We start from the raw sequence: 27,747 nt of genomic DNA on the forward strand, positions 1-27,747 counted from the left end.
ACCATAACGTGCACACAGTTAAAATGTAAACAAAACATTTATTATTTACAAACATAGTAAAGCGTGTTAATATTGAGTTTACTTACTTGGACGGGTATATTTTTCTCCGTACATAGAATGAATCACTTCAAAAGGCTTAAGCCAAAGCAAACCTGGATTTCACTCAAAATTAAAGCTTTTAAATTTATTTTATTTCGAGGCGGTTCCTTATGATCTAGAGACTCGTTTTTTTTATTCCTGAAAAACTAAACACATTAGCGAATAATTTTAAATGATTAAGTAAATTGCTTAAGCCATTTTAGTAAGTTACTAAGGCAAAAATCGGACTGCTTTTTAACTTAGTAACTTACTAAATGGCTTTAGCAATTTACTAAATCGTTTAAAATTTTGCGCTATTATCTTAAATCCTACTGTTTTAGCGTTGATTTTTACTAACTGATCTTTTTAATAATACATTAGGTGAGTTTTTTGGTTTATCTTTATAAATTTTGCACAAAAAAACGACATCTGGATTTTTGAAATCAAAACAATTTACAGGCTAACTGAACAAAAAGTTCTCCGAGACCTTAAGCCAAAGATTGCATGTGATGTTGTGACAGATATGCCGCGTTCCTTTAGAGGTGGTAGACTAGCTCGTATTCTACTAATGAGTGGATGCTCTACATACGACATTTAAAACGTAATCTCTAGAATTCCATTGATTTCATAGAATGTTCAAATTTTTGATTATTTAAATAAATTAATTATACGTTAAAAACTTAAAACTACGCACTGGAACTGTATGAGTCTCAATAAAATTAATTAATTAATTTTGTTTAAATAAATTTAAGTTTCTTTAAATGAGTTTCGAACTTTTCGAAAAAAATTATCTTAGAACAAAACAAATTAAATAAAAACATTTTTCCGATTAGTTCCCTATAATGATAAAGTAATTGTTACTTATGAACAAAATTTCCAAAAATTAAAAAAACTCACTTACGAATAATCTGAAAAAATTGAATTCTCAAAAAAAAATTTGTTTTCTTGAACCGTTAGGTTATTATCTAGGGATCTAGAGATGAAAGAGAACTTTTTTTAGTAGCGGTGAAAATTTGGAATATCTATAAACTTTCTATACATAAAAATGTGTTTTATTTGTCTATAATTTATTTGTATATAATTAAAAGAATTCACAAAATTCCAATTAAACGGGATGGATGTTTTTTGTAAATTTGTTTTTGTTAATCTGAGCTTAAGTTTGAAAGACAATCACTTAAGCGGAATCAATGACATCTGACCAATCAAAGCCTCTAAAAATTCAGAACTAAAGTTTGGCTGGTCTGCCTTGAACCTGGCCATTGTAAAATTTTATTCGGGACCTTTATTTTGCTGTTATTATATGGTACAAAAAACAAAAATGAATTTAAGTATAAAAGAAACCATTTGTAGGTAAGAAATAATCTTACTTTAAAAAAATATATCATACGGTTCGCTTTAATTTAACAAAAAAAAAAGTTATATTTCAATGATTTCTTAAACATAAATTAAAAAAAATAATAATTCAAAATTCTGTTAAGAATACCACAAAATGTTTTTAATTTAAAAACAAAGAGATTTGTCTTTAAAACCATTCAAAATTAATTATTTATTTTCAAAAATATTTCTTTGGACGTTCAATTATAATTAAATAAATAATTATTTATTTATTAATAAATAAATTTCACCATCAAAATGTCACAATTCCACGCACTTGGACCAGAAAAAGAAAACTCTGGACCATTACAAATACTTTTTCTCATTTCATTTGTGAGAGACAATTAGAAAATTTCAAAAATTGTTAAATATCCTAAAAAGTGTGTGTTAGTTTATTAGTGTTTTGTGTGTGTAGAGTCCAAATTTGGACATTTTGTTTGTTTTTCTTGTTAAGTTGGCTTTTATTAATGCGTTTTCTTTTTTTCTTTTTTTTTAAGTTTTAATTAATTTTTCTATTTGAGTTTTAGGTTAAATTTAATTTATCACAAATACGTATGTTAATATATATAATTTTTTTTATAATTTGTTTATCTAGATTTTAGTGTTGTATACATATAAATATTTATGTTTTGTTTTATTCTCTTTTGGTACTAACTTTTGTTTAAGTATAAAATATTGATATTTTTTCATTTCCTATTCTTATGATTCACATGCTCTTAAATAGAACAAAAAAATACAATTAAGATAAAACTTAAAATATTAATCTGTGCGTGCCTTCAGCTTTTTATTTCGAGTGTGATAATTATTCCAAAGTTCAAAAATAACAAAGAATACAATTACATCGATTGTTAGAACAAAATACAAGGCTTAGGGGGAGAAAAAAAGTAAGAAGAATACAAAAATCTGTAAAAGAAATTCAAAAATTTGATTTTGATTTCTTTTCAGTTTTATCGTGTGTTTGTACCTCTCGCTCCCACTCATTCAATTTGATTTTCTTTTTTTTAATTTGAATTTTTAAGCCTAAACAAAATTGAGCTCATATCCCTGCTCAATATCAACTGCGACAGAATCATCTCCATCGTGTGATATTTTTTTCGATTTCGCTTTGTCCTTAGATGCAAATCCCAAAAGGCTTATGCCGCTCCCACGCCGAGATGGGAGCCCTAGCTATTCGAATCAGGAATCCACTAGCACATGCCATCGAGCGAGAAGTTCTCCTTTGGCCATTTCTCTCACATCACACCAATGAGCCACTTCCTCTGGTCCAGATGAGTTTAGACCTAAGCTAAACCAACCGACCATTTCGTTGCGTTTCATATTTCGCTTCGCATACACAGACACCATGAGCGTAACATCGTTAAGTTGAAATAATGCCACCTGAAACAAAGAAATTTAATTTAAATCCTGAAACTATCTACTCAATGTATTTGCATTTGTTTGCTCATGAACATATGGCTCATTTACTTGTACACTGTCATAACTCAAAAAAACTGTTTTTTTTTTGGGAAACGAGTTTTAAAAGATATTCTTTAAAGATGAGCCATTTTTTTAACTTAATGAAGATTAAGCTTCAGAACAAAAATTTTCATCTGAGGTAAGCTTTACAGAAGTCTATAAGCTTTATAGTGTGAAAATTCATTTTATCTACCGAAGATAATTTTCGTGTGTCGGTCGAAATGTCACATTGGAGAACCCGCGATACAAATTTAAATAGTTTACAAAGTTTTGAAAATAAATTATCATTTTTAAATGAGCCGCGTAATGTTAGAAACGAAGATCTTTACTTTCGAAATTCTAGAATAACACATTCGTTGATATGGGAATGCCTGGAAGGCCTTTCTATTTCCGAAAAAGGAACCAAAAATAAAAAAGAAACTTGCGAACGTATTTCTTTCAAGAATTTTTGCATGGACGGGATTCTTGTCATAACGCTTTGAGTAATCTCTTAAACGAAAATCTGCAAAAAAATTTCATACCAACTATGTTTATTGCTGTCGTGTGGCTCGGAGCAGCAATTCAATCATGTATTAAGAGAATACCCGAAAGAATAAAGGCAAAAGTAAAACGCACGAAATATTGAAAAAAAGTATGGTCTATTTGACTTTTTGCGGGATTAAATTTTTTGACTTTGTCCCTTTCCAAAAATAATATTTTTTTTTTAGGTATACTGGTTCACATAATAAAATTATCAAACATTTAAAAAAAAAATTGGCATAGTTAAGAAATACAAAAAAAAAACAAAGTTTTACTAAAAATTATGGTCCTGTTTTCGAAAAATTGATTTTTCAAAAAAATAATCTTGATTTTTTTTTTCAAATATCCGAAAATATAATTTTTCAAAATGTTACTTATTTCAAATTTTATGGTTACCAAATGCATTTCTATACAATTTTTTACTTGCGATATAGGTACTATATATCAAGTTATGCATTCGTACAAAAAAAAAAAGTTGAGATAACATTTTTCCATGACATTACGATGGTAGACAATGCCAAAAAAGTGGGTCCCGGAAGTCCGTCTGTCTGTCTGTCTGTCTGTCTGTCTGTCAGTCTGTCTGTCAGTCTGTCTGTCTGTATAAGGAGCTACAGCCTAAACGGATGGACCGATTGATGTCAAACCTGGTATGCAGCGTTATTTGGCGACTCTCCAGAGGGGTTTTTGGAATTAATTTTTTTGGACCAAAAATAACGGTACTTGTCATATACCGATTTTAGTAAAATTGAAATATCTCAAAAACGGCTCTAATGATTTTGTTTAAAAAATTCAAGTGTTAGTTTAAAGTTAAGGTCTATCTTCTAATGAAAAAATTTTTTTTTGAAAATCATTATTAACGGTACCTGCCATAGAACCGTTTTTTTCAAATCCGATTATCTCCAAAACTTCTTATTCGATTTCAACGAAACTTTTTGTGAAGAAGCATTTATATAATTTTAATGTAAGCCAAAAATAAAATTTTGAAAAAAATAATTTTTGGATTTTTAAAAAAATTTTGAAAATTTTTTTTTGAAAAATCAAATTTTCGAAAACGCGACATTTAATTTTTTTGAAATTTTGTTTTTAGATGTTGATTAGTGATTTCTACAAAATGGCATACCAATTTTATTTTTAAACTTTTTTTCCAAAAAATTATTTATAAAAAATTAGTTTTTTAAAAAACGGCTCTAACGATTTTGAAATTTTTTTTTCTAAAAATGCATGTTAATATATCAATCAAAACTGTTGTTTACTTGTTTTGGAGGGCAATTTAATTTCAGATTTTATTTTATTTTTTTTTAAAACGAATTTTATTTTTTTTTCCAAATTTCTATATAAAAAGTCTTAAAAATTTAAGCAACTTTAACTCTAAGAGCAAGTTCGTGCGACCCCAGTCGTGCATTTTATTTCTTTTTCGCGCACAAATAATTGCCTTTTACATTAATTTTGGGTGGAAAAACGACATTTGAGCGTTTTTAGATTTTTTTTAAAGCTCGTTAGCACTTTATTGGTATGAGGCAATATAGAAAATGAGCATAAATCTAAGATTTTTCCTTAGACTTTAGGTGTTTACTCCTCGATAATGTAAATGGTCGCCAAATGACCCACATTCGACTACGGTTTCATTATTTGTTTAGCAAATGAAAAATATTTTTTACGAACAAAATTAAAAAAAAAAATGTTCCACATACGCCCCAGGGACCGGATTTTTTTTTTATTAGATAACCATATGGGAAAAGTGCGGGCTAAATCTTATGTTTTTGAGCCTAGACCCATTTCAAACTCTGTAAACTGATTTGAATTGCCACAATGACATGCTGAAAGTCATGTTTAAATAATAAATCTTGCCTAAAATAGCCCAGTCATTTTAGTCATTTTTAAGCCCAATCTGCGGAAAAATTCCTACTGGGCTGAATTTTGGTATACAGCTTAATGACGGCTTTGTTATGACGATGTGAAAAATCGACATTGATATCGTGTCCGCGTTAAGAGTTATAGGGGTCAAAAGTTCACAAAAACTGTTTTTTTCACGATTTTCAGCAAAACGGTAAGTCTTATCAAAAAATTTTCAATGCAAGAATTATAGACCAGATTATTATATATAAAAAGTGTCATGACACTTTTTTTCCTAAGACCCACCGTTTCTTAGGTATAACGATTCAAAAAGTTGAAGTTTAGTTGTAACCGTCATAATCCTATTCCTGAAAAAAAAACTCCTAACTGAAAAGTTCCTGAAATTTCATTATTTTTTTAGCTTGAATTTCGTTCCTCAACTGTTAAGAATATGGGGAAACCAAAAAAAAATGGAAATTTTAGCCATTTTTCCGATTGGGGCCCTTTTCCCGAAACCATTTCCCTGGGAATTTTTGTTTAGAATATGTCTGAAAATATACAGGGTGTGCAATAGAGAATGGACAACCCTAAAACGACTTATAGCTACACTTATGATTGTTCTAAAAACAGATATAAAAAAGTTCTATCGCAACCAGTTCATAAAATATGGACTTTTATTCGTTCAGTGTATTTTAAATTTTATCATCTTATGTTTTCGTTCACTACAACCACGAATGAATGAATTTTATTTATTTCTTTTTTATAATTTTCTACAATAATTGGATGAGTACATAAACATTTTAAAAATTTCATAGCTATTGCACATTTTCGTAAAAAAAATTTTGAAATCTGTTTTTTGATGCAAAATGTAAAAAAAGTATTTTATGAAAAATTTTAAACACCTGTGGTATAAAATAAATCTATAGAAACCTAGGTGGCCATCTTTCTTAAAAATATTCTCCTTATACCAGAATATTTTTAAGAAAGTTGGCCACATATCAATGTCGATTTTTCACATCTTCATAACAAAGCCGTCATTAAGCTGTATACCAAAATTCAGCGCAGTAGGAATTTTTCCGCAGATAAAACCTAAAATTACTGGACTAAAAAATTGGCTAACAAGTTCCCAGAGAGTTACCAGCGTACGTTACTGAGCTTTGTTGAGAAGTGGCAAAAAGAGGTCTTTAACATAAGCGAAAAAGGGAGAAATTCTTCGTCAAACGGCCAGCGGCTGTGGTTTGGTTCTCATAATAAATTTTTCATGAAATTATGAACGGAATAAATTGCATTTACCTGAAACACAAATGTCTCCTTAAACAATGGATTTGGTTGACCTCTCCTCGTTGATGTCTTTGCTCTTGATATTTCTTGACCTATACTGCTCACTAGACATAATTTAACATATGTGTCAGGCGCTTTATTCATTGATAAACTACGAAAATGGCTGCCTTTCACAATTTCAACTGTTAATCGGCCTGTGGTGCCATTGTATGCTAAGCCTAAAAGTAGCTCTGGTACACCTCCATGTTGCATTGAAGTGGTTGAGCCGGCACTATCGGATCTTGCTAAACTTAAAAGATCACTGGATGATCCAACAATCTTTAAGAAATAAAAGTTGTTTTTAGTTTTCGGTTTTTAGAAAATATTAATAAGGTTTACCGATGATGTATTCCTCGGTTCGAGGGGTAACCACAAATTGGTCTCCAATTCGAGATCAATTGCAGCAAAGCTAACGACTGCTTCACCTATAAGGCGTTCTTTTCGCATCCGTTCACAGCCGTACAAACGGATGCGCAGTCCCATTGAATTCACCTCCTCTGGATTTACACGATGCAATAGAAAACTTTCCATAAACTGGGGGCTCTCACCGGATCGAATTTTAGTCTTATGTTTTTGCTTCTTGTTTGGAAGCATAAGAAGTCGGATCTGAGTATGGGTTTGTTGTCCATTTTCTCGAGATGGAATTCCTCGAGCTTGCAGAACATGAACTGTCATCTTTCGCATTGGTGCGTCATAAAGCAGTGATATTTCGATGCTACCGCTTTTGCCAAAACATTGGTTCTGCAATGCAAGATCTTCGGATTTGATTGATCTTAGATCGCTTGTGTCAAAAAGTGGTTCTTGTGATAAAACAACAATACACTGAAAAAAATGTATAATTTTTAAAAACTTCAAAATAATGTAATTTTTTTAAGGATTCAACTTACGTCATCGTTGTTGTTACAATTTAAATCGGGAACATCATCTAAACTTCCCTGGCGCTGTGTCGGAGATATTTTGTTGTAGCGTGTGGAATTTGCATTGGCACGTCTGTCGATTATTGAGCGATTGTCTATTCGAGTCTCTTTGATGGATGATACACTACCTTCTACTATTTTGAGCGGTAATTGTGAACGATCTGTTTGATTTGAAAAATTTTATATTCTTATAAATTTGTCTTAAAAAGAAAAAAAAAACAAATACTAGTGTCTATGTTTCTTAGATGGGCCCCTTAAGGGGGCTCAACCCCTCTTTCCCTATTACTAAGTAACTTAAAATCTTCTTAAATTTAATGATCTATGTAAATAGAGTTATCAAACAAACCTTTCTTTTCTCCAGTCAAAATTCCTGTATTACTATCAATTGATGCTTCAATTGAATCATTTGAACTACATTCACTGTGCGATGAGGGTATTCCTACTTTACCCCGTTCAGCTATAGCAAGTGGATCTTTAGATGAATCTCGAGGTGTAACTGTTATATGTTGCAAATCACTAAAATTATAATTCTGTGCAAGTGGATTTATATGGTTAATGCCATATCCAGTATATTGGCCATTTGGAATACTCCGTGATTGCTGTAATCGTAATCTGCGTAGAATTTCTTCTTCAGAATCTGAACTTGTGTTTTCATAGCGTCGTTTACGTGCTTTGAAAATTATAAAAGTCAACAATATACAATACATATTTTAAGTCTATATAAAAACTTACAAAGTTTTTGAACGTATTTAGATGAAATATTGTTGTCGTCACAGCAAGGAAATGCGTGAGATGATGCATGGAAACACCATTTGCGATTTATAAATAAGAAAAATACTAACATTAATGCTACAAGTCCAAAAAGTGCTCCAACAAGAGTTGTTGCTTCAACAGATCCTGAAATGATATTAAGATAATGAAAGATTATAACTGGTATAAAGAATTCAGTTTTTCTTTTTGAAATTTTTGAAAATTGTTTTGTTTTTTGATGACGAAGAAAGAAAGTACCTACATGGTTTGATCAAACTAGAGATACAAAAAATCAAAATTGTCAAAGAGAATATAGTTTATTTAGCTTTAGTGGAGTAACTAAAGCTCAAAAATTGGCAATATTAGGGAACCCGGCCGAACTTAGATTTTGATGATATTTTTTTTCAAACGTCGGTAATTAAAAGTACTTTAAAGTCTATAAATTAAAAATTGCCGGTGTTGCCGTTTTGATTTTTTAAATTTAATTGAAGATTTTTGTGAACAAAAACAAATTTTTTTCAAAAATTTCATAAATTAATTGATGCCAAAAGATGGTCTAGGAAATTCAAGGAAAAAAAATATATGGGAGTGAGGGACAATCTTCCATAGTTCAAGCGATAGATGCAATTTTCTTATTAATTGACTTCAAACACAAAAAAAAATATTTGAACACAACGGCAACACCTACAATATTCAAATATACATTTTTTAAAAGCTAGAAGCTTAGTCATGTATGTAAAATTAAAATTAAGTTAATTGAATGAACGGCTTTTGAAAGAATGGTAATTGAACTCAGATTTTTGAAAAAAAAAAAAATTATTGAAAAAATTTTAACATGTCGTTTTTTAAACTTGGTCGTAATATAAAATGCATTTATTTTCAATTTTTTTTGGCCGCATTTATTATGATTTCAAGTTATAAAAGGAAATGTCAATATGTATTACGGTTTATGAAAAAAATTAAAAAGTATTTCATTTTCGAAGAACTTTTTTTAATAAAAGTTTTGAAAAAAAATGTAACTTATTTTTTTTTTTAAAGTTCAACATCTAAACATAAAATTATTTTTTATTCATTTAATAACCCTTACTGTTGAAAGTTAAATAGCAAAAATTTAATGTTCCTATTTACCACAGTCTTTGAGAAAATTAATTATTTCAATGCAAAAATTCAGTTTTAATAAAAAAAAATACCATTGAAATTGAAGTAATTTTTCATTTTTTTTTCAAAAGTGTGATATATTTTACCTTTTTTGCTTCGAAATTCAACTGATAATATTTATGGCCAAAAATTTTTTTTAAATAAATTCATATTTTATTAGAAATATGTAGTTTGGAAAAAAGTCATTTTAAATTTTTCTAATATAATTTTTTTTTTAATTCTGAGTTTGAGGACCAATTTTTCAAAAAGTCTTGATCAAATTTAGTTGATTTAAATTTAAGAGATAAGAATGAGCTTCTGGCTTTTTAAAAATGTATTTTAAAATATTGTAGGTGCTGCCGTTGTTTTCAAAATATTTTTTTTGTGTTTGAGGTCAGAATGTTAGAAAATTGCATTTATCGCTTAAACGATGGAAGATTGTCCCTTACTGCCTTTTATATATTTTCCTTAAATTACCTAGAGAATGTTTTGCTATCATTTGTTTTATGAAATTTAAGCAAAAAAAATGGTTTAGCTAAAAAAAAATTAATTTTAATTTTAAAAAACAATACGGCAACACCGGCAATTTTTAATATATAGACTTTAAAGTATTTTTAATTACCTACGTTTGAAAAAAAATCGTCAAAATCAGAGCTGTTCGTCCGGGTTCCCTAATAATTTGCTTTAGTTACTCTACTACTTTATTATATTTAAAAAAAAAGGTCAGAGGAATACTTCACTCATTCTAAACTAAACGAGAGTTATATCTGCTCTGCTCGTGTAATTTTTGGACTTCATGTGGCACAACACCCCATGAAGCAGCAAGGCTAAGTGAGAAACAACTTTCAATCAGTTTTTTGTGCGTGTACCTAATTTATTTGAAAGAATGAAATTTACCAACAAGGAGAAAAAATATCACCTCAAACCAACCGGATTCTACATTATTAAGCTGATTTCTGCATGTTTTTATTTGCCTAGATGATTTCCGTCTTAAATCAAGCGTACAAATTTCCTTAATTTCTGGATATCGCAAATTTAAATTTCGTGCTAAGAATCGGAAAAACGGTGTCTTTACTAGATTGATATCATATCAAGGGGCACGGTAGTGCCCAGCCAAGTTCTCTAGCAACTTTGGCACTAGACCCTTATTTACAGGAAACAACTCAGGCCATTTTCGACCCCCCTCTAACTTCCACACCAAAGATGCTAGAAATTTCAAACTCGCTACATTTGTTGAGCTGGTCAACAGATCATCAAAATTATGGAGAACTTCCCGATATCGTAGAAACTTGAAATTTTACACGGTGATAGGACTTGTGGTGTATACAAAGGAAAAAATCGAAAACTTGAGATTTTCAATTCAGGGGGCGTGGCATCCGCCCATTTCCGCTGAATTTTCATAAAATATCATAGAGCACTTCTGATTATCGTAGAACCTTGAAATTTGGTAGAATGTCGATAGATAAATGTGGATAGATAAATGTGGATAGATATATGTGGATAGATAAATGTGGATAAATCAAGGGGCACGGTAGTGCCCAGCCAAGTTCTCTACAGTGCACAGTGGTACCGGTTTCTAAGAAGCGCGGCCATAGGGGATTATGGTTAGGATAGCAACAAAATATACTTGAATATGTGTGAGAATATATTTTTTTAGCAATAAAAAATGAATTAATTTAAAAACAATTGTTTTATAAAGAAATCTTGTATATATTTAATAACAAAATGTAAAAAGAAGCCTTGAATCTACATACAAACAAATGATAAGTTATTTTTTAAAATTATTTAGGTATTTGGTTTTTTTTTCAATTTCAGTCATAATTTTTATGTTACATTTCAGATTTAAAGCTTGCTTAATATCATATATTTTTATAAAAATATGTGCAAAAACTTAAGGAAAACATAAAAACTTACAAAAAAAAAAAAAAAAAAAAAAAATTTGAAAAAGTTTTAAATATGAGAAATATGGGTAAAATTGAAACAATGAGTGTGAAAGAGTCAGTCGTAGCCCGTCGCACTTATTCGCAGACAGATTCAATTGTTTAAGAAACTACACATGCTAGAGAAAATTTTTATATATGGATCATGTATTTATATTGATGACAATATAGTTAAAAGTTTCGGTAAAGTGAGAAGAAAAACAAAAGTATGGAATTTGAACCTGTCCTTTTCTAGTCTGTTTTTTATTGAAAATTTTAAATAAAATAGAATTGTAAACTCTTTAAATAAAGTACATACCTTCAACTTTAAGTTCCATAACAAAAAAAAAACTTTAAAAATAATTTTAACCGAAAAATACACTTAAAAGTTTAAGTTGATTCGGGACCAAAAATAAAGCATTGAAATCAGACTTTTTTCGACAACTTTTCATGGTCGATATGAAAAGTTCCGTTATTTTCTCAAAATGTCTGTTATGCTATCTTAAAGAACAGGCTTTTTATAACAAATATAACGAAAAATGACGTTATTATATTGACATCGATATTTCGGCCTATGGCCTACTACGGAACCACTGTGCAGTGATGGGAGTTGTACCCAAATGTAGGTTAGAGTCCCCGTTACCTTTGGGTATCAAAAAATTTTTTTTTACCCTTTTTCAAAATCCCGAGATATAGGCGTTGGAAATTGGGGGTGCGAAAAAGCTTCTGGGAGCTGAACGCTTTGACCCAGAGACATGGGAGTGGTGCCATATGAAAGCTTATATTCTCAGCTACCCGATAGTGGTATAATCGGGTTTTTGGATTTTTTTCAAAATTCCGAGAAAATCCAGTTTGAAAGTTCAGGTAAATTGTTTTTTTCGAAAAATCCCCGAACCTTTGAACGCTCCTGGAAGCTAAACCGCTTGAGAGAAATTTTTGGCAGTGATGCCAAATACTAGCCTGTGTCATGGGCTTACGCTTTGCACATTGTTAGATTTTTAAAAAGCTCATCTTCCATGTTAAACCGCCAAATCATGCCTATTTATTCAGCATCGGGCTTAACTTTTTTTTTAACCTTTAAGTTCTCCCAGTTTGAGAACCCGTGGACCTACAGTGATGGGAGTTGTACCCAAATGTAGGTTAGAGTCCCCGTTACCTTTGGGTATCAAAAAATTTTTTTACCCTTTTTCAAAATCCCGAGATATAGGCGTTGGAAGTTGGGGGTGCGAAAAATCTCCTGGGAGCTGAACGCTTTGACCTAGAGACACTTCTGATTATCGTAGAACCTTGAAATTTGGTAGAATGTCGATAAATGTCGATAGATAAATGTGGATAGATAAATGTGGATCGATAAATGTCGATAGATAAATGTGGATCGATAAATGTGGATAGATAAATGTGGATAGATAAATGTGGATCGATAAATGTCGATAGATAAATGTGGATCGATAAATGTCGATAGATAAATGTCGATAGATAAATGTGGATAGATAAATGTGGATAGATATTTGTGGATAGATAAATGTGGATAGATAAATGTGGATAGAGAAATGTGGATCGATAAATGTGGATCGATAAATGTGGATAGATAAATGTGGATAGATAAATGTGGATCGATAAATGTGGATAGATATATGTGGATCGATAAATGTGAATCGATAAATGTGGATAGATAAATGTGGATCGATAAATGTGGATAGATGAATGTGGATAGATAAATGTGGATCGATAAATGTGGATAGATAAATGTGGATCGATAAATGTGGATCGATAAATGTGGATAGATATATGTGGATCGATAAATGTGGATCGATAAATGTGGATCGATAAATGTGGATCGATAAATGTGGATCGATAAATGTGGATAGATGAATGTGGATAGATAAATGTGGATCGATAAATGTGGATCGATAAATGTGGATCGATAAATGTGGATAGATAAATGTGGATAGATAAATGTGGATCGATAAATGTGGATAGATAAATGTCGATAGATAAATGTCGATAGATAAATGTGGATAGATAAATGTGGATAGATAAATGTGGATCGATAAATGTGGATAGATAAATGTGGATAGATAAATGTGGATCGATAAATGTCGATAGATTAATGTGGATCGATAAATGTCGATAGATAAATGTCGATAGATAAATGTCGATAGATAAATGTCGATATAGGCGTTGGAAGTTGGGGGTGCGAAAAAGCTTCTGGGAGCTGAACGCTTTGACCTAGAGACATGGGAGTGGTGCCATATGAAAGCTTATATTCTCAGCTACCCGATTGTGGTATAATGGGGTTTTTGGATTTATTTCAAAATTCCGAGAAAATCCAGTTTGAAAGTTCGGGTAAATTGTTTTTTTCGAAAAATCTCCGAACCTTTGAACGCTCCTGGAAGCTAAACCGCTTGAGAGAAATTTTTGGCAGTGATGCCAAATGTTAGCTTGTGTCATGGGCTTACGCTTTGCACATTGTTAGATTTTTAAAAAGCTCATCTTCCATGTTAAACCGCCAAATCATGCCTATTTATTCAGCATCGGGCTTAACTTTTTTTTTAACCTTTAAGTTCTCCCAGTTTGAGAACCCGTGGACCTACAGTGATGGGAGTTGTACCCAAATGTAGGTTAGAGTCCCCGTTACCTTTGGGTATCAAAAAAAATTTTTTTACCCTTTTTCAAAATCCCGAGATTTAGGCGTTGGAAGTTGGGGGTGCGAAAAATCTCCTGGGAGCTGAACTCTTTGACCTAGAGACACTTCTGATTATCGTAGAACCTTGAAATTTGGTAGAATGTCGATAAATGTCGATAGATAAATGTGGATAGATAAATGTGGATAGATAAATGTGGATAGATAAATGTGGATCGATAAATGTGGATAGATAAATGTGGATCGATAAATGTGGATAGATAAATGTGGATAGATAAATGTCGATAGATAAATGTCGATAGCTAAATGTGGATAGATAAATGTGGATAGATAAATGTGGATCGATAAATGTGGATAGATATATGTGGATAGATAAATGTGGATAGATAAATGTGGATAGATAAATGTGGATCGATAAATGTCGATAGATAAATGTGGATCGATAAATGTGGATAGATAAATGTGGATCGATAAATGTGGATCGATAAATGTGGATAGATAAATGTCGATAGATAAATGTGGATAGATATATGTGGATAGATAAATGTGGATAGATATTTGTGGATAGATAAATGTGGATAGATAAATGTGGATCGATAAATGTCGATAGATAAATGTGGATAGATAAATGTGGATAGATAAATGTGGATAGATATTTGTGGATAGATAAATGTGGATAGATAAATGTGGATAGAGAAATGTGGATCGATAAATGTGGATCGATAAATGTGGATAGATAAATGTCGATAGATAAATGTGGATAGATATATGTGGATCGATAAATGTGAATCGATAAATGTGGATAGATAAATGTGGATAGATAAATGTGGATAGATAAATGTGGATCGATAAATGTGGATAGATATATGTGGATCGATAAATGTGGATCGATAAATGTGGATCGATAAATGTGGATCGATAAATGTGGATCGATAAATGTGGATCGATAAATGTGGATAGATAAATGTGGATAGATAAATGTGGATCGATAAATGTGGATAGATAAATGTGGATAGATAAATGTGGATCGATAAATGTGGATAGATAAATGTGGATAGATAAATGTGGATAGATATATGTGGATCGATAAATGTGGATCGATAAATGTGGATCGATAAATGTGGATCGATAAATGTGGATAGATAAATGTGGATAGATAAATGTGGATCGATAAATGTGGATAGATAAATGTGGATAGATGAATGTGGATCGATAAATGTGGATAGATAAATGTGGATAGATAAATGTGGATAGATAAATGTGGATCGATAAATGTGGATCGATAAATGTGGATAGATAAATGTGGATAGATAAATGTGGATCGATAAATGTGGATAGATAAATGTGGATCGATAAATGTGGATAGATAAATGTGGATAGATAAATGTGGATCGATAAATGTGGATAGATATATGTGGATCGATAAATGTGGATCGATAAATGTGGATCGATAAATGTGGATCGATAAATGTGGATCGATAAATGTGGATCGATAAATGTGGATAGATAAATGTGGATAGATAAATGTGGATCGATAAATGTGGATAGATAAATGTGGATAGATAAATGTGGATCGATAAATGTGGATAGATAAATGTGGATAGATAAATGTGGATCGATAAATGTCGATAGATAAATGTGGATAGATAAATGTGGATCGATAAATGTGGATAGATATATGTGGATAGATAAATGTGGATAGATCAAGGGGCACGGTAATGCCCAGCCAAGTTCTCTACAGTGATGGGAGTTGTACCCAAATGTAGGTTAGAGTCCCCGTTACCTTTGGGTATCAAAAAATTTTTTTTACCCTTTTTCAAAATCCCGAGATATAGGCGTTGGAAGTTGGGGGTGCGAAAAAGCTTCTGGGAGCTGAACGCTTTGACCTAGAGACATGGGAGTGGTGCCATATGAAAGCTTATATTCTCAGCTACCCGATTGTGGTATAATGGGGTTTTTGGATTTATTTCAAAATTCCGAGAAAATCCAGTTTGAAAGTTCGGGTAAATTGTTTTTTTCGAAAAATCTCCGAACCTTTGAACGCTCCTGGAAGCTAAACCGCTTGAGAGAAATTTTTGGCAGTGATGCCAAATGCTAGCTTGTGTCATGGGCTTACGCTTTGCACATTGTTAGATTTTTAAAAAGCTCATCTTCCATGTTAAACCGCCAAATCATGCCTATTTATTCAGCATCGGGCTTAACTTTTTTTTAACCTTTAAGTTCTCCCAGTTTGAGAACCCGTGGACCTACAGTGATGGGAGTTGTACCCAAATGTAGGTTAGAGTCCCCGTTACCTTTGGGTATCAAAAAATTTTTTTTACCCTTTTTCAAAATCCCGAGGTATAGGCGTTGGAAGTTGGGGGTGCGAAAAATCTCCTGGGAGCTGAACGCTTTGACCTAGAGACACTTCTGATTATCGTAGAACCTTGAAATTTGGTAGAATGTCGATAAATGTCGATAGATAAATGTGGATAGATAAATGTGGATAGATAAATGTGGATAGATAAATGTGGATAGATAAATGTGGATAGAGAAATGTGGATCGATAAATGTGGATCGATAAATGTGGATCGATAAATGTGGATAGATAAATGTGGATCGATAAATGTGGATAGATAAATGTGGATCGATAAATGTGGATAGATGAATGTGGATAGATAAATGTGGATAGATAAATGTGGATCGATAAATGTGGATAGATATATGTGGATCGATAAATGTGGATCGATAAATAAGGATCGATAAATGTGGATCGATAAATGTCGATAGATAAATGTGGATCGATAAATGTCGATAGATAAATGTCGATAGATAAATGTCGATAGATAAATGTCGATAGATAAATGTGGATAGATAAATGTGGATAAATAAATGCGGATCGATAAATGTGGATAGACAAATGTGGATCGATAAATGTGGATAGATAAATGTGGATAGATAAATGTGGATAGATAAATGTGGATCGATAAATGTGGATAGATATATGTGGATAGATAAATGTGGATAGATCAAGGGGCACGGTAATGCCCAGCCAAGTTCTCTACAGTGATGGGAGTTGTACCCAAATGTAGGTTAGAGTCCCCGTTACCTTTGGGTATCAAAAAATTTTTTTTACCCTTTTTCAAAATCCCGAGATATAGGCGTTGGAAGTTGGGGGTGCGAAAAAGCTTCTGGGAGCTGAACGCTTTGACCTAGAGACATGGGAGTGGTGCCATATGAAAGCTTATATTCTCAGCTACCCGATTGTGGTATAATGGGGTTTTTGGATTTATTTCAAAATTCCGAGAAAATCCAGTTTGAAAGTTCGGGTAAATTGTTTTTTTCGAAAAATCTCCGAACCTTTGAACGCTCCTGGAAGCTAAACCGCTTGAGAGAAATTTTTGGCAGTGATGCCAAATGCTAGCTTGTGTCATGGGCTTACGCTTTGCACATTGTTAGATTTTTAAAAAGCTCATCTTCCATGTTAAACCGCCAAATCATGCCTATTTATTCAGCATCGGGCTTAACTTTTTTTTTAACCTTTAAGTTCTCCCAGTTTGAGAACCCGTGGACCTACAGTGATGGGAGTTGTACCCAAATGTAGGTTAGAGTCCCCGTTACCTTTGGGTATCAAAAAATTTTTTTTACCCTTTTTCAAAATCCCGAGATATAGGCGTTGGAAGTTGGGGGTGCGAAAAAGCTTCTGGGAGCTGAACGCTTTGACCTAGAGACATGGGCTCAGCTACCCGATTGTGGTATAATGGGGTTTTTGGATTTATTTCAAAATTCCGAGAAAATTCAGTTTGAAAGTTCGGGTAAATTGTTTTTTTCGAAAAATCTCCGAACCTTTGAACGCTCCTGGAAGCTAAACCGCTTGAGAGAAATTTTTGGCAGTGATGCCAAATGCTAGCTTGTGTCATGGGCTTACGCTTTGCACATTGTTAGATTTTTAAAAAGCTCATCTTCCATGTTAAACCGCCAAATCATGCCTATTTATTCAGCATCGGGCTTAACTTTTTTTTTAACCTTTAAGTTCTCCCAGTTTGAGAACCCGTGGACCTACAGTGATGGGAGTTGTACCCAAATGTAGGTTAGAGTCCCCGTTACCTTTGGGTATCAAAAAATTTTTTTTACCCTTTTTCAAAATCCCGAGATATAGGCGTTGGAAGTTGGGGGTGCGAAAAAGCTTCTGGGAGCTGAACGCTTTGACCTAGAGACATGGGAGTGGTGCCATATGAAAGCTTATATTCTCAGCTACCCGATAGTGGTATAATCGGGTTTTTGGATTTATTTCAAAATTCCGAGAAAATCCAGTTTGAAAGTTCGGGTAAATTGTTTTTTTCGAAAAATCTCCGAACCTTTGAACGCTCCTGGAAGCTAAACCGCTTGAGAGAAATTTTTGGCAGTGATGCCAAATGCTAGCTTGTGTCATGGGCTTACGCTTTGCACATTGTTAGATTTTTAAAAAGCTCATCTTCCATGTTAAACCGCCAAATCATGCCTATTTATTCAGCATCGGGCTTAACTTTTTTTTTAACCTTTAAGTTCTCCCAGTTTGAGAACCCGTGGACCTACAGTGATGGGAGTTGTACCCAAATGTAGGTTAGAGTCCCCGTTACCTTTGGGTATCAAAAAAATTTTTTTTACCCTTTTTCAAAATCCCGAGATTTAGGCGTTGGAAGTTGGGGGTGCGAAAAATCTCCTGGGAGCTGAACTCTTTGACCTAGAGACACTTCTGATTATCGTAGAACCTTGAAATTTGGTAGAATGTCGATAAATGTCGATAGATAAATGTGGATAGATAAATGTGGATAGATAAATGTGGATAGATAAATGTGGATCGATAAATGTGGATAGATAAATGTGGATCGATAAATGTGGATAGATAAATGTGGATAGATAAATGTCGATAGATAAATGTCGATAGCTAAATGTGGATAGATAAATGTGGATAGATAAATGTGGATCGATAAATGTGGATAGATATATGTGGATAGATAAATGTGGATAGATAAATGTGGATAGATAAATGTGGATCGATAAATGTCGATAGATAAATGTGGATCGATAAATGTGGATAGATAAATGTGGATAGATAAATGTGGATAGATAAATGTGGATAGATAAATGTGGATCGATAAATGTGGATAGATAAATGTGGATCGATAAATGTGGATCGATAAATGTGGATAGATAAATGTCGATAGATAAATGTGGATAGATATATGTGGATAGATAAATGTGGATAGATCAAGGGGCACGGTAGTGCCCAGCCAAGTTCTCTACAGTGATGGGAGTTGTACCCAAATGTAGGTTAGAGTCCCCGTTACCTTTGGGTATCAAAAAAATTTTTTTTACCCTTTTTCAAATTCCCGAGATATAGGCGTTGGAAGTTGGGGGTGCGAAAAAGCTTCTGGGAGCTGAACGCTTTGACCCAGAGACATGGGAGTGGTGCCATATGAAAGCTTATATTCTCAGCTACCCGATAGTGGTATAATCGGGTTTTTGGATTTTTTTCAAAATTCCGAGAAAATCCAGTTTGAAAGTTCAGGTAAATTGTTTTTTTCGAAAAATCCCCGAACCTTTGAACGCTCCTGGAAGCTAAACCGCTTGAGAGAAATTTTTGGCAGTGATGCCAAATGCTAGCTTGTGTCATGGGCTTACGCTTTGCACATTGTTAGATTTTTAAAAAGCTCATCTTCCATGTTAAACCGCCAAATCATGCCTATTTTTTCAGCATCGGGCTTAACTTTTTTTTTAACCTTTAAGTTCTCCCAGTTTGAGAACCCGTGGACCTACAGTGATGGGAGTTGTACCCAAATGTAGGTTAGAGTCCCCGTTACCTTTGGGTATCAAAAAAATTTTTTTCGTAGAACCTTGAAATTTGGTAGAACGTCGATAAATGTCGATAGATAAATGTGGATCGATAATTGGGATAGATAAATGTGGATAGATAAATGTGGATAGGTAAATGTCGATAGATAAATGTCGATAGATAAATGTGGATAGATAAATGTGGATAGATAAATGTGGATCGATAAATGTGGATAGATAAATGTGGATCGATAAATGTGGATAGATATATGTGGAAAGATAAATGTGGATAGATCAAGGGGCACGGTAGTGCCCAGCCAAGTTCTCTACAGTGATGGGAGTTGTACCCAAATGTAGGTTAGAGTCCCCTTTACCTTTGGGTATCAAAAAAAAATTTTTTACCCTTTTTCAAAATCCCGAGATATAGGTGTTGGAAGTTGGGGGTGCGAATAAGCTTCTGGGAGCTGAACGCTTTGACCTAGAGACATAGGACGGGTGCCATATGAAAGCTTATATTCTCAGCTACCCGATAGTGGTATAATCGGGTTTTTGGATTTATTTCAAAATTCCGAGAAAACCCAGTTTGAAAGTTCGGGTAAATTGTTTTTTTTCGAAAAATCCCCGAACCTTTGAACGCTCCTGGAAGCTAAACCGCTTGAGAGAAATTTTTGGCAGTGATTCCAAATGCTAGCTTGTGTCATGGCTTACGCTTTGCACATTGTTAGATTTTTAAAAAGCTCATCTTCCTACCTACAAAAATCGAAAACTTGAGATTTTCAATTCAGGGGGTGTGGCATCCGCCCATTTCCGCTGAATTTTCATAAAATATTATAGAGCACTTCTGATTATCGTAGAACATTCAAATTTGGTAGAATGGTAGACCTGGGAGTTTATACAAAAGAAAAAAATTTAAATTTGACAATTTTAGACAAGGGTCGTGACAACCGCCCATTTTCTTTGAGCAATACCTTGCAAAAAGTAGTGAAATCACAACAAAAACATTACTGTTAAAAAATGAGCCAAGTTCTCCTATGTTGAAGATATGCTAGCACAAAAAGTACTGAAATGTAAAAGTGTACCAAGTTCTAAAGCTTAGCTTTAAATTTGAATACCTAAAATGATGATTGTTTACTTGGCAATTTTTCAAATAGCTTTAAAAATCGGTAATTTAAAGAAAAATTGTCAAGAGAACAGTCAACATTTTATTTATACAAATTTAAAGCCAAGCTTTAGAACTTGGTACACTTTTACATTTCAGTACTTTTTGTGCTAGCATAACTTCAACATAGTAGAACTTGGCTCTTTTTTTAACAGTAATGTTTTTATTGTGATAATAATTACCTACTTAACTTGTGTACTATATGAACATTAAGTACACATCTAAATTACACTCTAATCAAAATTTTCTGGTAAATTCGTATTATTTTTTCCAAACCTTGATAAACAAAATAAAAACCACCACAAACATAATGTCAATACAGAAGAGTCAACAACTTCCTATTGAAGGTTGTTAACTGTGCCCTTGAATTTGTTTATGAAAGGTATTCAAAGTAATAAGTTATTCAATACTTCAACCGTATTCCATGGAAGCTTTTTATATTTATTTACTCTTATCGAGGAATTTGATCACATTGAAATTCGTGTTAACAATGATGACAATAGAAATCCTTAGACTTTTACAAAGCGAGAGAGGTGTGTATAATGTATTGTGATATGAGATGAAGTACTGCTTTTGAGATGTTGAGTACCACATTTCGAGAGTAAAAGTTTTTCTTAATCAATTTTGCCAGTCAAAATAAGTTGAAATGCCGATAAATGAGAAAGGATCCATCGTTGAAGGTTAGTTTACTTCTTATATAAATTAATTTTGGCAGCCGAAACGTGTTGGTTTGAGAGAGTCTATGAACATCTAAATACTAGTCCAAAAACCTTTTTAAACACTTGCTTAAAAAAAAAATTATATTTAATCTAAACATTTTCCCACAATCCTGAAACGTAAATAAAACTCCTTTAAGCACATTCTTTTATTAAAAAAAAAAAAAACCTCGATGCAAGGTATACAATTTCATAGAATAGAATTACATGTTTGAAGTATGTTACATGAAAAGAAAAACGGCTTCACAGTTAACGAACAAAAAATTGTTCTTTCAAAAGAAACACTTAATATAAGACAAATGGGGCAATGAAATGAAAGTGTTGGTGTTTTTAATTGCCATTTGTGGTTACCCACAGTGATTGAATGCCTTGCGTTTCCATGGGTATTTAAGTAACACGCTTCCATTATAAGAATTCATAAAAGTCTTTTATGCAATCTAACGCTAAGTCAAGTCATATGTTGAAAGTTGAATGAAATGAGAATCAAAAAACTTAAGCTGAAACCCTTGTTATTTTTTTTGTTTATGTATGTAAATGTAAATATATTTACATTTGGCAATTTTGACAGTCAGAAAAAAATTAAAAAAAAGTTCTTCACATTTTATATGCACAAAATAAAGATAATAAGCCAATTGCCAAAACGAGATTGTTTACTACTCTCTCTCGAAGAAAATTAATTCAAAACACTTTAATTCAAGAACTGTAATTTAAGTGGTGAAGTACATTTATGCATAGATAAATCAAATTTAATTAAGGAGAATGGATGTCTCTAAGTTCAATTTGATTTAATTGAGTTGGTTAAAATTTGACATAAATTTAGTGTCACTTCTGGAACGCCGCCACCACTGTCACTGCCACCTCAGCGGCTATGAAACGATTTAAGAATAAAATACTGTTATTTTTACTTGCGATATAGGTAGGAACTATATACAACAAAAACAATTTTCCATTACATTACGATAATAGAGAATGCCAAAAAAGTGGGTCCCGGAAGTCCGTCTGTCAGTCTGTCTGTAAACACCTAAACGGATGTATCGATTAATGTCAAACTTTTGGTATGTAGCGTTATTTGGGGACTCTCCAGAGCTGTTTAATTAATTTTTTTGGAACAAAAATAACGGTACTTGTCATATACCGATTTTAGTTAGGTAAGTGGAAATTTCTCGAAAACGGCTTCAACGATTTTGTTTAAAAAAACTCATACATATGTAAGTTTTAAGACAAGGTCTATCTTCTAATGAAAAATTTTTGTTTTGTTTTGAAAAATTTTTTGGCAGGTATACCTGCCATAGAACCGTTTTATTAAATCCGATTTTCTCCGAAACATCTAATTCAACTTCAACGAAATTTCTTGTGAAAAAGCATTTATATAATTAATTTTGAAAACTAATTTTTGGATTTAAAAAAAAAATTTCAAAAATTTTTTTTTTTTTGAAAAATCAAATTTTCAAAAACCGGACAGTTCACATGAAGACAGGAATCGGCCCAGTCACACATTTGCTGAGAAAACATTCTTATGAAAATGAATGTAAAAAAAAACCGGACTGGTTGGTCGGTGTCCGCCTTCGTGTGAAAGGGGCCTAAAGCTACACAGACAAACAATACAAACATAATATGTTTATCAATATTGATAGCCCCACTTTTGAGCTATGTAAGTGAAATTCCAACGTACAAAAGTCGAACAAAGGTTTGCCATGTGCCTTTAAACAAAAAACACGGTAGACTAACAGCCCAAATTTACAGAAGTAGACCGAGAGCCCACAGCAAATTTTGGGAGTGTAGGTATAACCAAAGTATGAGTATGCAGTTTTATAGCCTTATGCGTTCTAATAACGACTTCAAAAGTCTGGCGCTTTTAAATCGCGGCTTTATATGGTTTTAGGAAGATTAAACAACGCGAGTTTTCCAATTATTGTGAGTAGGCTAAATTGACATAAATTCACATTCTGAATATATGCTTGAATACCTCAATCTCGACGATGCGACAATTAGAACGCAAGATATAAGCTTTTTTATCTTATCATATCGGCTCTATTCTTGGAGAGTTTTGAATTCAAATATACAAACAAAAAATTAAATAGAGAAGTCTCCAAAACATAGCCACTTGAAATGCTTATATCTTGAGTTCTATTGATCGCATCGTCAAGATTAATGCCTTCAAGTTTAGGGATAATGGCAGAGCATATGAAATAGTGTGAGTTAAGCCTACTTATATGAATTGGAAAACTCACATTTTTTAACATACTCATATTTTGGTCATGTTGGGTTTAATTTTCACGGTTACGTTACTAAGGGCCGGTTGTACAAATATTTAATCCGTGGTTCAGCAACTTTTATCTTCTGAATTCGGCGGTAAAATTGATTTTTAGAACTGGTTCTAGGTCCATATAAGTTGAAATAGCTAAATCCATCATTGAACCAAAGTTGATCCACTGCTAATCCGCCGAAATCGGCGAGTTAAATTCCTGATCCGAGGCTGAACCACGTTTGTACAACTGGCCCTAAGACTTTGATGCTATTTCAGCATAAATTTAAAACAGAGTCCAAAAATAACAATTTACGAAAAAGTGTACTATGAACTTTGTTCGGTTTCCAAATGTTTCTTGATCAATTTTCATAACAGATCCATTTAATAAAAGCTGGAATACTTTTTTGATTGATTTTATTTTTATTACTCGCAAAAGAAACCGTGACAGTGAGTGGCCTTTGTTGTTCTGTGATTAAAATAACTTTCTTTAAATAATTTGTGTAAGTTTGAACACAATTGCAAGCTAGCGAATTCAAACAAACAGTAAAAGCAGAAAGTAATAGAACCAAGAGATCATTCTTCTCTAGAATTAAGAAATAAAAAAATTCAATTAAAAAAAAAAACGTAATTTAAAATTTTACTGGAATCCATTCACAAAATTATTTTCACTGAAAAAAAAATCCCTTCATCTCTTAATCTTATTTGTGCCACCACTCTTCTTTTATGTACCCCTATTTGCATACTTAAATTCCCTTCCTCTCTGTCATTATAGTCTTTTAAACATTTTTCATTTTCATGATAAAATTCTACGAACACATATAAATGCCGGTTAATCGTTATACAAAGTTAAAATATAATTAAAAAATCAAATTCACAATAAAAATACCATTGTCATAGTAATGTATAAGAAATCTATATTCCACAACAAGGACAATAATCCAACACATGCCTTTCAATTTCTATACAGCTGGTTTTCCCTAGCGGCATGACCCTGAAGTAATTTGAAATGGATAAGTCAACAAATAAGAAATTAACCATGACTCATAGAAAGTAATAGCTTATTGATATGTATATGTGTACCTAGTATTAAGAAAGGGATCAAAACTTATCTACTTATTTAGAAGCAAGTTCTAATTCATCACATGTTTGAAGTCGTAGAAGAGCAAGAATAATTTATGAAGGAAAAAAGATTGCGTATACGCAGTAGTGAACCGAATCTTATAACAATGACTTTCGTGTCAATGAACATAAAGTTGAAATGAAATCAAAAAAATGAAATAACTGCACCACAAAAGTAGGTACTCAAACTTACCATTTATGTAGTTATCCACGCCAGCAATCAATATCATTTTTTGTTCAAGGACCAAAAACACACCGTTTCTTGTTGGTTTCCTATTTTTATTTATTTATTTTTTTATTTAAACAAATAGTAGTTATATCCAAAATGTTGTTTTATTCAATCTCCTCTGTTTGCTAAACAAATTAAAAAAAATATGTAGGTATGGTTAAAAAAAAAAACATATCAAGTGTAAGGACACACAAACAGAAGGGAAAAGTAAACTTTATGGCACACTTTCTGTATTTATTGTTGTTGGCATAGCACAGTTAACAAACACACACATATACAAAATACATGTTTATGTAAAAACAAGAAGAACAAAAAAATAAATAAACAACAGTAAATATGGTGAGTGAGAGTAATAAATTGTGGTATGAGAGCTTTCAAGTAAAATGAATAATCGATTTTTCGATTAGAGTACACGCAGCAGAGAGACAAGACAAGCAGAAGGAGAAGGAGAGAGTAAGGAGGACAAAAAAGAGGCTAAAGGATATGTGTATATCCTTTAGGTAGAAATTTTCACTGAACTATATTTTTCACTGTGAAACATCATATTCATTTTTTTTTTCATATGCACACCTCTTCGATATCCTTTTACGTAAAAACACTTGATATCTTTTTTTCCAATTATTACTTTAATCGGGTTCACGGGCTTTAAAAATGCAATTTTCACGTAACATTTGTGCTAAGTTATGTTGAAACTGCCTTTTGTCACTTTCGATTTTCTTTTTTTATAATCAATTGTGTATATTTTTATAATCCGTTTGGCAGGATTTTTAAAGAAAATATACACTACCGAACGCCAGGAGTAGGTATCTACGTGTGAGTCAAATGAAAATCAAAAGTGACTGTGAAATGTTGAAAGCTCTAATTTTTAGTGAAAAAGCTACAAGTCAAGGGAAATCTAGTACTATTTTTTTTTTTTTGTAGATTTATAAAATATAGATATATTAACGGTTTTAGCTATTAATAATTTTTGGCAAGAAGTTAGCTTTTGAGATAAGAACCAAGAATTAATAAAGTGTAAAAAAAAGAAAAGAGTAAAAAAGTCAAAAAATGTAACGAACAAAATTTTTTGTGAAATATCATCATATGTGCCTGGCTACACAGTGATTTTTCAATCGATTGAAAAATCACATGCGGTGGCTACACACTGTTGTGCCCAATCACGTTCCACTTTTACATTTTCTAGGAACAAACGTCAAAAAGAGGAACAATTTAGCAATGGAACTGTACTTCCCTCAGAAAATTCAGTTCCCTTCGTGAGCATCTTCCCCCTTCACTCCTCATCCCTCTTGCCTACAAACTCACTGCTTAGGCGATTGAAAAATCACCGTGTAGCCAGGCACTATGACACATGTTTTATGGTGTTTTTTAATGCTAAGTCAGCTATTACATCAAGCCTCAAGAGGCGCGCCTCTTTTCAAAACTAATGAGTGCAAAAGAGAAAGAAGATAAAACAAAAAATTATCCGACCGGAGAGTCGTGGGCAAAAATTCTGAGACTCTTTTTTGACGTTTCTTTTTCCACTCTTTCTTTTTTCAACATTCCCTTTCATTTAAGAAAATCCACGATTAGTCCGACAAAAATCAATGGTATTTAAAAGGTACCCTTACGATATTTAATAAAAATGTTATCTTTGCCATAGGAATTACGAATAAAATAAGTCTATAAATTATTTTTCATGTGAAAAATAGAGAAAATGTTTGTTTATTGGAAAAACTGAGTAATAGCAGTGCCCGACAAACAATTTTGGTTCTATAAAGCTTTACAGGTGCGATTGTTGCTCCTGTAAAGCATTATAGAAGCAAAATTGTTAGTAGGGTATTATCCTGTTGAAATTCAGCAATTATGTTACTTTTGAGATATTAAATTTAGGAATTGTGTAAAAGCGATTCAAACTGTTTTATTAGATTTCAGAATGAGCAGCAGCGTACACACCATTGGGGCAAGCGGGGCGGTGCCCCGGAGCCCCCGACTGGAAATAATGCAGAGAAGGCAACTTATTATAAAAGTCACGAAGCAAAAAGATAAGATATTTGACACGAATCACTTTACTTTTTTAATTGTTCTTATTGATATAGAATCAAAAAGGTACCCCCAAATATCAAAGGAGCCCCAAAATTTAGTCTTGCCCCGGCAACTAAATGTACGCCTCTTGAGTGAAACCAATCGAAAATGACATAACATAAGGTTCGCATTGAGTCTCTCAAAAAAAGAGTTTTGAAATTATACTGGATACTGGATTAAATTTCGTTCAAAATTTCGTTGTGCTATTTTTGTACGGGAAATTTCGATAATTTGTCTGGGAGCCATTTTAGCTCAGCTAAAATTTTTCGATAATTTGTATGGAATCTTTTTTTTACTGAGGGAAACAACAACAAAAGTTGGCGGCAGCTGACCAAAAAGTTGAGAATTCTTCAACTTGCGCTACAAGCTACAGCCACAGCTACACCATTGTATTCAGGGGGTGTCAAATTAGTGAATGAGTTTTCGTTCATAAAATCATGCTTGGCACATTAGCCGTTTTTTATTATCCCACTTGA

General features: G+C 32.5%; 1 protein-coding gene across 1 annotated transcript; it reads right to left on the reverse strand.

Annotated features, from left to right (window-relative positions):
• Nucleotides 1–1,631: 1,631 nt before the first annotated feature.
• On the reverse strand, nt 1,632–26,009 carry LOC129915350 (synaptotagmin-14). Its single transcript, XM_055994850.1, has 8 exons — nt 25,781–26,009; nt 25,175–25,335; nt 8,229–8,393; nt 7,843–8,166; nt 7,467–7,657; nt 6,919–7,401; nt 6,553–6,858; nt 1,632–2,829 (listed from the first exon to the last, which is right to left on the reverse strand). Exons 2-8 carry the CDS (start codon nt 25,209–25,211, stop codon nt 2,629–2,631), a joined length of 1,707 nt encoding a protein of 568 aa, XP_055850825.1. The 5' UTR covers nt 25,212–25,335; nt 25,781–26,009; the 3' UTR covers nt 1,632–2,628.
• Nucleotides 26,010–27,747: the final 1,738 nt, after the last annotated feature.

Source organism: Episyrphus balteatus, chromosome 3, assembly GCF_945859705.1.
Source record: "Episyrphus balteatus chromosome 3, idEpiBalt1.1, whole genome shotgun sequence".
NCBI lineage: Eukaryota > Metazoa > Arthropoda > Insecta > Diptera > Syrphidae > Episyrphus > Episyrphus balteatus.

Bases quoted from the DNA above. Each gene is read 5' to 3' on its own strand.
- LOC129915350 (XM_055994850.1), bottom strand. From the start codon at position 25,211: ATGATATTGATTGCTGGCGTGGATAACTACATAAATG. The intron at 7,402-7,466 runs GTAAGTTGAATC...CATTTTTTTCAG, and splicing joins ATTGTAACAACAACGATGAC to TGTATTGTTGTTTTATCACA. The intron at 6,859-6,918 runs GTAAACCTTATT...TATTTCTTAAAG, and splicing joins AACCGAGGAATACATCATCG to ATTGTTGGATCATCCAGTGA.